Source organism: Protomyctophum parallelum (genome assembly GCF_964188405.1).
Source record: "Protomyctophum parallelum genome assembly, chromosome: 3".
In the NCBI taxonomy this organism is placed as follows: Eukaryota; Metazoa; Chordata; class Actinopteri; order Myctophiformes; family Myctophidae; genus Protomyctophum; species Protomyctophum parallelum.
In genome coordinates this window covers 42716937-42730233 of record NC_139698.1, presented here as the reverse complement: position 1 = coordinate 42730233, position 13297 = coordinate 42716937, and the positions used below count along the sequence as shown (strand labels likewise).

The window sequence follows — 13297 nt, the reverse complement described above, 5'->3', positions numbered from 1 at the left end:
CTAAATTATTCACATCAGACAGACAAATGAAGAGAAAACCATTAGTGCGTGGCTGATTCTCTTCCACAGACAGCCTTCTGGGCTGTTTTTGTTTTCTTTTTCCAAGTAGACGTGAAAGCGATGGATGATGCTCTCAGCGGTGTTCCAGATCGATGGGACAACAGTCTCAGTGTCTATTATCATAGATGTGAAGTCTGGCCAACTCACTCACTGTGGCAGGAAATCTTGACTACAAAGCTATAGTTTTTTGGTCCTTAAGGCTTATAGTACACAAAAACTGTAGATTATCAGGTTTCAAATGTAATTGTAAACGTTTACATCCTACTTCTGAGTTTGCAATCGGCACTGAACTGAAGCACTTTGCTGAAGTTTTGTTTTCTCTCTGCCTGTCAGATTAGCTTTACCCTGAAAACTATCCTGTGAAGATGAGCAGGTGAGACTTGTGAAATAAACAAGACTTAATTGAGCAGCGTATTCTGATGTGTGTGACGGCCCATCAGTTTGTCTGACGTCTGAGGTTAAAGCAGTGTCCCTCTGGGAGCTCACTGAGTGGCAGTAGTGGCAGGGAGGGTCCTGACCTCCCCTGACAGACACTTCTCATACCATCGATACCATCGTCCCAATTTCACTGCATAGATACTATACGAATGAGAGCATTTTAACTGACACTAGCCATTTGACACACTAATCTCAGAACTTAGGGGCTGCTGGGACCATTGATTTTCTATTCCTGGTAAAAAGGCAAGAAGTGAGCCATCACTCCTCTTCGACCCTGGATGCTAATGGACTTTTTAAAAATAAATTAAATGTTGTCCCTTTGGAAATGCTCTGTTTATGCCACTGCTCCCCAGATAACCTTTTGTATTTGTGTCTCTGACATGTTTGTGTTCAGCAGCCATTCAATCTCATCTAAAACAAATTTCTGACTTAATAAATGCCATTTTGCTGGCCAAAATTGACACGAGCATCTGTGCAGCAATATTGGCTGCCTGGTTACCCGTAGTGATGTCACCCTTTTATTTTTGCTCAGTTGAACCTTTTACCTTTGACGGATTCAGTATGCACAACATAACACCCAAATCCTTTTCAATATTCTTTCATGTTATGCAAATAAGCAAAAGCCAGTATCAAAGCAAAGCTTCACCTCAAGAACATGCTGAAATGCTGGCTACAATTGTGTGTTACTTCAAAGTGTTCTAGACTAAGTTACAAAAGTCAAACCAAAAAGCCTGAGATCTGCTGCCCTCAATGAACAATGGTGATTTTCGTGTAGGTTCTTTCAAAGACATTCTTAATTGCTACTAGGCATTAACTACAATAGCATGAACTTGTTTGCACCACATGTAACATTCGTCTGAAAAGTTCCCCATGGAAACTGCCTGCGTGTAGCCCTGCAGGGGCTGTTATTGGCGAATGCTCCTTGATCCCAATTCCAATTTGCCTGGACGGCATCTGCATAGTTAGCCGTTGAAAATCTAATTAGAGAAGCTTCCCCCTGTCTGAGAGGGTGGAGTGGAGAGTTGAAATTGCTGCTGGGCAAAAGAGAACATTGTTGCAGAGGCATGTCTTAACGGATGTCATCTTGAGGAAGAACTGTTGACATCTCAGTGAGTTGGGTACAATCTCTTTACCCATATCATCTCTGACTGGACAGTGTCTAATGCCTCAAGCAGAGTAGGTTGTGAGAGAGAGGAGAGTTGGGAATGACAGGAAAACAAGGTAAAACTCTCGTGTAGCTAATTATAAGCCACGTGAGCCTTCTCATGGGACTACTGCTTGGGACAGCAATCAGATATTGGTATATTCTTAAATGCAAGTCCAAGCTAGCCAAGCGCAAGCGCTTCGACAGTGATCTCCAAATCAAACTGTGCAACCTAAAAACCCAGTGTAACAAGGTAATATTCCAATCAATCAATCAAAAAAGTCTGAGGTCAGGTGTGATATAGACCAGCCTCAAAAATACAGTAGGACTCTTTGTAAAGCATTATGGGGTTGTTTCCCATCAACAATGAATAGATCTAGATTTGTGTGGGGGGTTGGTACGAGAAGTCCTCAGCACTTGCATAATATTCCCGAACTCCTTGAACGTGTGGTGAAACAGAACTATCAGGAATTAATGTATGATGTTAAGCTAATGCAATTTGAGCTGCCTTCATAATATGTTTGATATTTTCCTAGGCAGTTGTATTTCTGCTTCCCAGTTGTTACAATACTTTCTATAGCATGTTTCAAAACAAGGAGTAAACCTACAATGTGCTGAACATAAGTGCTGAACACAATAATCCTATAAAAGCAAGGCAAGCTATAAAAACAACTACGTAGTTGTAGGACAGTTTTGAGTGGTTCATGGGAGCGAGCCATGGCATAGTACTGTATATTCCCTAGCTAGGAGAAACAATGAGTAGAAGTGAAGCACTGGGTCATCATCAGGTCTCTTGCTCGGCGGCAGAGGCGGCGCCATGCGTAGACTAGAGCCAATCAGTTTCACCAATCTTCTCCATTTGGGTGGGTCCAGTGCTAGGGGCTCAGCTTCAGTCGGCGACAACCCCAGTTGGTGTAAGTCCCGGGTGAAGGCATCAATCCATCGGGTGCGGGGTGCTCCACGAGGGCGTTTCCAGCCAGCAGATTTTGGATCAAAGTGGAGGATAGCGTGAGTGGGGTGTTCAGGGGGGAGTCTTTTGGCATGGCCATACCAGCGCATCCGTCGCTGTGCTGCCAGTTGGGACGCAGGGGGCTGTTGGGTGCGTTCCCGCAGTGTGCTGTTGGAGCCTTTTTATCCCCTCTATTGTTCGCAAAGCTCTACTGTCAAAGCCATCAATTCTGGCAGCCAGGGTCTTATCGAGAGTCCAGGTTTCTGCTCCATAGAGAAGGATGGAGAGGACTGAGGTGTTGTAAATCCTTAGTTTGGTATCTCTAGATATGGGGTGGTGTCTCCACAGTGGCTTCCAGAGTGTTTTCATGGTGCTGGCTGCCAGGGCACGTCTCCGGTTTATTTCGGTTATTATATTGCCATTGTTGATGGATCCTAGGTAGGTTAGGAAGTCACAAACTCAACTTCCTCTCCACTGATCTGCAACGGAGTGGGGACAACGCCTCCGAGTTTTTGGCCAGCTGACCTTTAGACCAAGTTTGTTGGCTTCCTCTTGGTATATTTCCAAGGCTTCCTTTAACTGATCTGAGGTGGAGCAGAATAGTGTGGTGTCATCTGCATATTCCAGATCTGTGAGGGGACACGTGCACAGATCTGTTCCATCAGATGGTCGATGATGAAGTTAAAGAGGTCTGGGGCAGCTACGCACCCCTGTCTCACTCAACCAGGTGGAGTTCTTGCCGTCTACACGCACGCAGCTTTCAGCATCACTGTAGAGCTTTTGAAGGAGAGTGGGGCTCCAAGGATAGTGAGGATCTTCCAGAGGGAGTCGTGGTCCATGGTGTCAAAGGCTGCCTTGAGATTGAGAAAGGCAATGTATAGGTGTCTGTTTTGACGGAACTCATGTACCTTGAAGCACTGGGTGAGGTCGGAGAATATCATTCAGCATTAGGACAATAATACTTCTGTGTAGTTGTGTGTAACAGATCTCCCCAGGGTGGACAGGTACATACAGTGTGAAGCAGTTCATTAAAGGGGAATTTCTCCCTAAACCTTTTTTTACAAAAGTAAGTATAATTATGTATATTGACCAAAAATAATAAAGATATAGGGGAGCTGGGGCTGGAGAGGGGGCTGGGGCTGTGGGGGTCTAACATCAGCTCACGTAGACCAGGAAGAGTGCAGTGTCAACAATGCATGGAGTGTTGCTGTCACATCATCTAGAACAGATGTGAACAAAAAACAATTGCGCGATTGAATTGGAGTTCTAGCGTTAGACCCCCCCAGCCCCAGCCCCCTCTCCAGCCCCAGCTCCCCTATATCATTTTTTTTTTTTTTGGTCAATATACATAGTTATCAACTTACTTTTGTAATAAAAGGTTTAGGGAGAAATTCCCCTTTAAGGATAAAATTGGCATTTAGTATTTGAATTGTAACTTGTCTTTTAATAGAACTGTGCTTGGCCAAATGGATGAGTAGGACATACATTTGACTAGGGAGAGTTCATTTTTGAATTAAAATGTATAATGCTTTTTAAAGATGATACCCTGTTCGTCTTATCCACGCCACTTTATAAAGTCCATGATTTTCTCATCATTCTCCTTTTTACATAGCTCTGTGAAAGGCCTTCAGGGTGTGTGTGTGCGTGTGTGTGTGTGTGTGTGCGTGTGTGTGTGCGTGTGTGTGTGTGTGTGTGTGTGTGTGTGTGTGTGTGTGTGTGTGTGTGTGTGTGTGTGAGAGAGATGAACATGGTGGAGGGGGGGGGGGGGTGGGTTGGGGTTGTCTTATCAAACCACAGAGCCGGCACTGTTGGCTAATCCAAGTGAATGTCGGATAATCAATTGACTACCCCAGGGGCTAGAATCCGTTGCTCTCCAAAGACGTCCAACTGCCAGCACCTCCCAGATGGCTTAACAAGTCCAGTTCATTAAAAACAAAATGATAAAACCTAAAACTCAAAACTAGAGCCTGCAAAGGGATAAACGGTGGCGTATTCCCTATTGCTGGTTGTCAGTCCGTCAGCCTGTCCAAATATACATTACAAATCATACTTGTGTGAAGTGAGGAGTGCTCTTATCATCATACATTATCATACATCATCACATTCCGCCCAATCAATTTGGCGTCCTCACTTTTTAACCTCAAAACCGTGATACACCCAGAAAGCTGGCTTTATGATCATCATACATCACATTCCGTGCTCAACCAATCAAGTCATCGCTATGGGGTAGTGGGGTACACACATTGCTCAGTCAATTAAATAAATCATCGCTATGGGGGACACACAAAGCTGGGCATAGGAGGGGCTAGCGCCCCTCAAAAAGACAATCTGCATAATCATCATACCACTAGGTCTGTGACGCAGCCTTTCTGTCGATACATTGTCCAGTCACTCAGATTTGTCAATCAAAACTTGGTTGGCGCAGGTGCAAAGTTCCTGCCCACCACCATGAAGACTGGGGTTTGAATTCTCTGGCATCTCCGGCCTGGCTGAGCGTCTATACGAGCACAATTGGCTGTGTTCACGGGAGGGAAGCCAGGCAGTGAGAGCCAGGTCACTGTTGGGTGTTGAACTGTGAGGAATAGGCTGTTGTCTGCACTCTGCACTCTGCGTGCGTGCGTGTGTGTGACAGAGAGAGAGATTCGGGAATTGGCATAACGACTAAACTGGCACACAGAAAAAAACTGTGCACTTGAGATTTGTTTGCAAACTAACACTGGAGAAACCAGAAAAATGTAACTCCATGACAACTCTGGCAAACAATTCTAAAGTGGAGCAAATGAGACAAGTGCTGAGAGCACTGTGAGTGAGGTGTGTGCGCGCGCGTGTGTGTATAAAGAAAAAGAAGATACAATGGTAAGAAAATGACATCTGGTACATGTTTAATGGATAAACAATTTAAAAAATATATATTTTGTGTATAGCCCCACTGGCATGTTTATGCAAAAAGTATATTGTGCTGTTTTTCTTTATAATATATTTTTTATCCCACGATTTTGTAACCCATTTTTCACCCCTGTGTCAATCATCTAATGTGATCCTGGGCTCTACACACCCTCCACCAACCTAGTCCCCATATATGGGGGACAAGGGGAGAGCAACGGACTTGAACTCATGCTTCCTTCATGCCTGAATGTCCAAGTTGCTCCTTTACACCTGACAGGGGGGAAGTTTCCCTGGTTGGACGTAGCGCGTGGAAGGAACACGTTATTCCAACCAGTTCCTTTCCCCTCCATCAGGCGCCCCGGCTGGCCAGGGGGAGGCAGTTTAGTGACCAGGATTACTGCATGTTTTTTGTGAGGGTACCTACCCTAGGGGACACGGGGAGAACATGCAAACTCCACACAGAAAGGCCCTTTCGCCAACCCTGCCTTCGGGTATGGGCACTGATGACGCGGAGGAGGAAACACGCCGCCAGCACCCACAGCGTCCCGAGCGGGAATCGAAGCCAGGACCTTCTATATTGTGCTGTTTTAACACTGTTTATTGTATTTGTTTTTGTTTTTTTCCCTCCCGTGTGGGGTTCATATGTATACATTTGTGTACAAGGATAATACATAGATACCCCACATTTCCCACCCGTCCACACACTCTTCCCTGATGCAGAGACAAGAAACATGGAGCAATTTTTTTTATAAATAATAATAAATAGATACAAAATATATCTTGCTTAGAAGTTGACCAATGTTTGTGTTAGTAATGTCTATAAGAGATCTGCTGTTTTAACTCTGTTCTAACATGTCTTTGAGATGTGAAGTTTGTTTTGTAGGAATTCATAGAGATATTACCATAAATATAAGAAAAAATACATTGTACAACCTTTTTCTCGAACATCAGGAAACTGGGTTAAAAGAGTGGATGAGAGATACAATTTATGTTCCAATTATCTGTATTTAATCAGTCAATAATTATATATTTTGTAGATTTAATCAACTACTGTACCATGTACTGTATGAATGTCTCCTGGACTCATACCATCCAGTTTTATTTTATTATTATTATTTTACTGTAATAACAAACACATACAGTATGCCGGTCTACCTAGAGGGCAGTATACCTGTGAATTCCCTTTACACCCACTATTTTCTTCGTCGTCGTCGTCCTTCATTTTACCAATTAAAAACAAATTCTTATTTACAGTTATGGCCTGGCAAGGGCAAAGACCTCCTGAGAGTTTGGATAAAAAAAAGATGGTGTGTGTCTAATAACGGGATGGCCTGTGCACTGCAGTAACTCCTGTGGATAGCAAGGTTTAGGTATGCATGCATCAAATTGACACAAAAATAAATGACGAATTTGTGAAAAGGATGATCATGGGTTTGGTGGATCGGCCGGGCGGTGGACCTCATATTGTATAGAAAAATGAAGAAATATTCACAAAATGTGAAACATTCTTGCTTCTTTGCCTACTCATAGCATGCACAATAGGGGTGGGATGATATGGGTACCTCACAATAAGATATGTGGCGATATTGGGCCCTCGATAATGATCAACTTTGCAGCTTGTCCACAACAATGGGTACATTGGGTAGCCTACTAGTACTAGCTAATCAATATCACGATATATCGTAGTGATGTTTGTTGTAGTGGTTTTTTATGTTGGCCATGGACAGACGCAAAACAACCTGGGAGACAGACACAGACAGACAGACGGTACATACAAATATACTCTTCTAGGCGGCTTTCCTCTGTCTAGACAGCTCTACTATAGGCAGCTCGCTGTCCAAAGGGATTGGATTTTAAGGTATTCATCACTTTTCTGAATAGCTGCACTATTCAGATTTCATGCTCTTTTTAGATTCAACATTGTTTTCATCCTTCTGCATTATTTGTATCAAATCAAATATGCCTCTAAATGCCTTTGTTTTCAGGGTATGCTAGTATTTTCATAACAGTGTTTTACCGCTTTGACAATAGTTTTACATTCCTAAATGTTTTGATACAACATTTGGCCAAATACATAGATCACCATCTCAGCCACTCATCTTACTGCCAAATCCATAACGGCATGTTCTGTATGAATCAGTCCAAGAAGGATATGCTAGTTTACATAATATTACTGCAGCTTCCACCCAACTGGATTACATTGTGCAGTTCATAGCATAGTCGTCTCATGCTGAGAGGCTTGATTTATATTTAGTTGTGCACCAGTGTCATGTGTGGAAAATTGGCGATCTACAAACTCATAATGTGTTGCAGCATGACGTGTTGTGAGCTTGTAGATCTGCTATTGTAAGTGCACAACAAAGAAGCTCAGTGTACAGATAATCATGTCAAGAAGGTGTCATGCACCCAGTGCTTTTGCTTGTTGTGGAAATATAGGCTGGTATTTCAGTGCATATGGCAAATCTTGCATAAGCTGTTCTTCATATTATGGTTGTATTGTTGGGCATGAGTCATCCCAACATTCTCCTGGCCACATTCCTTTGGCTACATAGTTATACCCTGTGCATGTCAATGATCTCTGTTTTCTTTCACACAATTCAGAGTAATCCTAGCTTCTACACAGCAAAATCCTCCATGTTAGTTACACTGTGTGTGGCGTTCTTTTTATTTTTATACATTTGTTTTTTTTAATGAATATATACTGTATATTCGCTCGGTTCGCCCCATTTGTGCCGCGCCAGGTCTCAGAACTTCTCGTCTTTGCACATGCTTTGTATGTAATCGTGCCGCTCTAACCATCCAAGTCTGAACGCACATTTATGCCTTTGATTGATACGACTGTAGTCTGAGATGGGGAGTGACGCGCAGAAAATGTTGAACCCTGCATTTGCAGCTTAGGTGCCCGGACCACTACGCCAGTGGCTGGGGCCCATGGCGTGTTTGAGTGTAAAGTGACTTGTTTTCGTATGTACTGTACAGTATGTGTATTGTATAATATCTTTGGAATAGTGCTAGTTGTGCATGATCATTGAGACAATGTCATTTTGTTTTAGTTTGCATAATCTGATTGGTAAGGTATAATCTAAATTAGGAGATGATTTGGCCCTTGCTCTTTCCTTGAGTGCTTTGACAGCCCTCAGAGTTTTATCAAAGATTCATCATAATATAAATTGAGTTAATCCAAGTGTAGGCAGGAGTAGTTATTGGCAAATCTGCTGTTTGGAAGAAAGCCACGAAGACAGACCACCTTTGTGTAAAAAAAACAATTTAGCCTAATGACCTAATCCATTGGGTACCCAATATTGTCCTCGTATATTGCCCTATATTGCCAGAATTACACACTGGCGGTTGTAATTCATGAAGTAAACACAAGCAGACATCATCCACTCCCCTCGATTTATGGCACTGTGATCATCGCCTGACCTCATCGCTAAATGCACTCGTCTCTCCTGAATCTAAATGAGGCAAACTGTTATCAATATTGATGACGGTTCATATCTCTGTTGACTTTGTTTTCTGCTCCCACTTAAAACCATGTGGCCCAAGTCCCATTGCCAGGTGACACAGTAGGCTACATAAATTCGATGTGGCTTGTAAGAATGCCTCTGAGGACTTACTGCTCTTACTGAGTTGGCGTCGTGGTCACAGGTCAGCGTGTTTTTAGAGTTGGCTTTAACAAATCGCTGTGCCATCCATCTGTTCCTGTCTCTTTCCTCAGATACCCAGCAGATGTGAACATTAGCATACGTTATCTAGACAATTTCAGACACAACGCTCGCCATGAGTTTCAATGACATAATTAAGACTTATCTTGAGATTCAATATTTTTATTGTTTCATCCCATTATTCACTAATCGTAAAAACGGCAATAAAGTAATGATAGTAAGGTGTGTGTGTGGTTTGTTTCTTGCGCTCTTATTTGTGTATTTTTCCTCTAAAGCATGTGCTCTATAAATGGTGTGTGTGTGTGTGTGTGTGTGTGTGTGTGTGTGTGTGTGTGTGTGTGTGTGTGTGTGTGTGTGTGTGTGTGTGTGTGTGTGTGTGTGTGTGTGTGTGTGTGTGCAGCAGCAGCCAACAGACCGTTAGTTAGTTGACTTTCTGTTAACACAAGTCACTGGAGAATGGTGTAGGGCCAGATGTCATGGTGTTCCCCTCAGAGGCAACAGTTTAATTGTGCTAAGTCACCTGTGAATGACTAGAGGCTGTAGGACATGAGCCAGTTGTTGTCCTGGTGGCCAGGACACTTGTGGGTTGCCTCTTCTCTGTTGTTACCAGCCCCCATCTTCCCCTAACATACACGTACGCTCACATGCTCAAATACATACGCACGCTGTATCATTTCTCACTTAGACATCGATCTCTCACACAGTCTTGCTCTCCCTCTCTGCCTATCTCTTCTGATATTTTACTTCTCTCTCTAAATCTCATTTACTGTATCAATATATATGTGTGTGTGTGTGTGTGTGTGTGTGTGTGTGTGTGTCTGTGTGTGTGCGTGCGAGTGCACACACACTGTATACATTATATACGTATACACACGTGTGTATGTCATATATATATATATATATATGTATGTCTGTCTACAGTCTCCCATCTAGCCGGTTCAGCTAACTCAATCAAAACCACCGCAATGGCATAAGGTGTTGCATGCTAATAAGAGCTTAGCTGCCAGCCTTAAAGTTGCTGCAGCCATAACTCAGTCACCTAATTATTATATGTAAATTTCTCTCTGTGATTAAATGGCGTATTCACGTTTCAGCCTAATGTTAAAATGCTGCTGGGGGGAGCGGTGGCTGCTAGACAATGGTATTAATTCATAGCAATGCAAGGACTATGTTAATTTATTGGTTTGCTGTGTGTCTCATGTCCTCTAGGCGGAGGTGTATCTGCTGTCGGCCATGTGTTTCTGGTGAGGTCCTGTCAGATGTCAACATGAGGCTGGTCCTCGGGTCGCCACGTCCCCTGCTGCCAGCGCTCCTGGCTGTCACCCTCGCTGCCATCTTGCCACATCTGTCCTCAGGAGCCACTCCCTTTCCACAGGACCTGGAGCCAATCAGCGTCGTGGGAAGAGAGCGTAAGTCCCTGCTCTGTTGCGTTGCCATGGTTATCCCTCATGCAGAAGTAGCTGATGTGAAGTAAAGGTTAAACCCGATTTCATAGTACTACAGTACGTCACACGCAGAGAATAGCAGACCTACAAGCTCAAAATGCTTTGCATCCGCAAGCTTGTAGGTCTGCTATTTGCACGGTGCGTGACACCGCTGTGCGACAGAGCATGAATTATTTCCCTCCAAGGGGGCATGCTGTCATTGTAGATGGCTGGGTGAAATATTACCAGGTTCAAAGTCTAGTGCAAAGTTTAAATGCAAATGTTTTGACTGGGTAGGTTTATTGACCTCATCGCACCATTTCATTGGACCACCCAAGGAGCCCATCAATGGAACCGTCTGCAGAGCAGGTTGTGGCTGGTAAATGTGCTTTTCCATAATTGATTTAAGAGATGGCTAAGACCAAGACCTGCACACTGTAATTGATCTATCTGGAAGAGAGTAACACAGCCATTAGCAGAAATAGCCACGCTAATAGTCCTATATGTGGAGCTCCATCCCAGGTGTAATGAGAACCATTTGTCATTCCGGGTTAGAGCGGGTGACGGCGTGTCAGAAGGCCCTCACAACTCTGGAAGACGTCCATTACGTATGTTAATGCAGTAATATATTGCAAACGAGCCCAAAGCCTCAGCTACCATGCCTCCTTTCTCCCCTTTGCACCCTTTTCTGAGAGGATGCAGGCTCCCAGGGCAGTCTCTCATTACGACACTTATTGCTTATCCGCGGCTACAAACCATAGGATGCACATTGTACCGGAGAGAAAGTTGTTGCTGGATTTGAAGGAAGTGTAATAAGAGCTGAGAATTAATTAAAAGTCCTTGTTTTCAGAGGGAATGATAGTCGGGCGGGGCCAATAGGCAGGTGGATCCTCCCACCACAGTGAGGTCCATTGCTCCGCCATTAGCTCTTTAAATGTTTAAACAGTCGATTAAAGGAGAGTGGTTAGAGAAAATTAAGGCCCCTTCAGAAATAGTAATTTCACACCAAGACATACTTTTGCTGAGTTTGCAAATTCAGCAGTGGTAGCCTAAGTGAGATGAGAGGCTGGAGGGTAGTTATACCAGCCATTCAGGCTTAAGTAGCCTGAACCTGAGCGTAATATGGCCTGGAACAAAGGGAGAGTGTGGGAGAGCACACTGATGTACAGTAGCTCCATGTTGGTAATGAGAATGCTGATTTGATACTGATTGGAGCAGCAGACCTAAATGGAGCATGTGGGTCATGTTTGCTGAAAATGCTTACCGTCTGTCCTCCCGTTTGCATTTGCAGTTTGAGGCGTGTTGAAAATTATGTTACAGAATACAGATACAAGAATGATGGAAGAAGAAAAAAAGGACAAAGCTGATTTTAACTTTTATTGCCATGCTAGGTGGCAGCATTAGCTCATAGTTGAACCTTTTTGCAGTCGATGAAAAGGACTAAGCGTATGCATGTGCCCCGTTGAGCCAATATGTCAAAGGTTGTTAGCAGAGGGTCATTAGTCAGACGTTTCTAATATCCCAAGTGTGTCTTAAAAGCTTTCTTTACTTCTGCCCATCTTCCCTCCTGCACAGACTCCTACCTTTATCCCGGTTTCCAGGGACTAATGTCAGACAATGACACGGTCCGCCTAGGCTTGGATTTCCAGAGGATGCTGCGGATTAACCATATGCTCTACATTGCTGCCAGGTCAGTGACCAGCCATTATCCTCTTAACCGGTTCCCTATAAACAAGGCCAGATGTACACCATCTATCCTATAACCAGGGAGAGAACCTGTGTATAATCATGCCTTGCTAGTTAGGGGGTGGGTGACGGTAGTTTGATGAAGGACACCTCTCATCGTAGATTCATTCTCCAGTGTACTAATTTATGGTATCCCACCAACTATATTTATTCCTATTCTAAGCAGCAGTGATCACACCTGCACTCACTTACAATAGTCTTTGAGTCATTTCCAAGTGCACCAAGTCCTTCAGTTCCCTTCCCACCCACACTGCTGATGTAAAGGCGGTATTGGCAGCATCTTGACAACATTCTTCAATATCATCTCAGCCTGATTGCATTTAGCTCTTCTTGCAATCACGTTGCCATAGGTTAATTATCTAAAAAGTTTGAGGTCTCACCTCTACTTCCCATTTCATTGTGCAAAATACATTATGTTCCAATTTTGGTCCTGGGCCAAACTGCAACACTCTAGCAGCCAAGAACAGTGTCCAAAAAGGTATGGATATTCTTAATGCATCTAAGTGGACTTCATATTTTCCACAGATGCAAAGTGCTAAGTTCACTGTGCAGACTAATGTATATTACATCAATGCAAGGAAAACTTTTCGTGATTTTTTTTTTTTTTCTGGGACAGTTTTAAACTCTTGCTGAAAACCAGTCATGGTTATGTGGTTGTGTGAGTCAAACTGCTTGCTGATTCAATTTGATAATGTTAAAAACAAAACAATTTTATGAACTATGTTGTTTGGGAAGTAAGTTTCTTTTGTAATATTGTACTATTTGTAATATTTATAAATATGGCATACTTTGCATTAAAATAATCACCAAGTAATGCGTTAATACTTTTGCATTATTCTTGTGTTACAACATCAAATGAAGTGGAAAAGGACTTGACATAAGTGTAGGAGGGGAGACTGAATGGAATTGAAAAGAAAGCCACAATGCTATTCGTATAAAAAATGTCTTTTAGCTATCATGGTGAAACACAAATTACCCAGAAGCT

At 43.1% G+C, this 13297-nt stretch overlaps 1 protein-coding gene across 2 annotated transcripts in view; it reads left to right on the top strand.

The window, feature by feature from the left end:
• sema6cb (semaphorin 6Cb) overlaps window positions 1-13297 on the top strand; it is a 142468-nt gene that overhangs the window by 82902 nt on the left and 46269 nt on the right. For both annotated transcript variants that reach the window (XM_083761901.1, XM_083761900.1), the window contains exons 4-5: window positions 10352-10551; window positions 12142-12256. In XM_083761901.1, the coding sequence (XP_083618027.1) occupies window positions 10410-10551; window positions 12142-12256 (257 nt within the window). In that variant the 5' untranslated portion in view covers window positions 10352-10409. The remainder of the gene's footprint in view (window positions 1-10351; window positions 10552-12141; window positions 12257-13297) is intronic.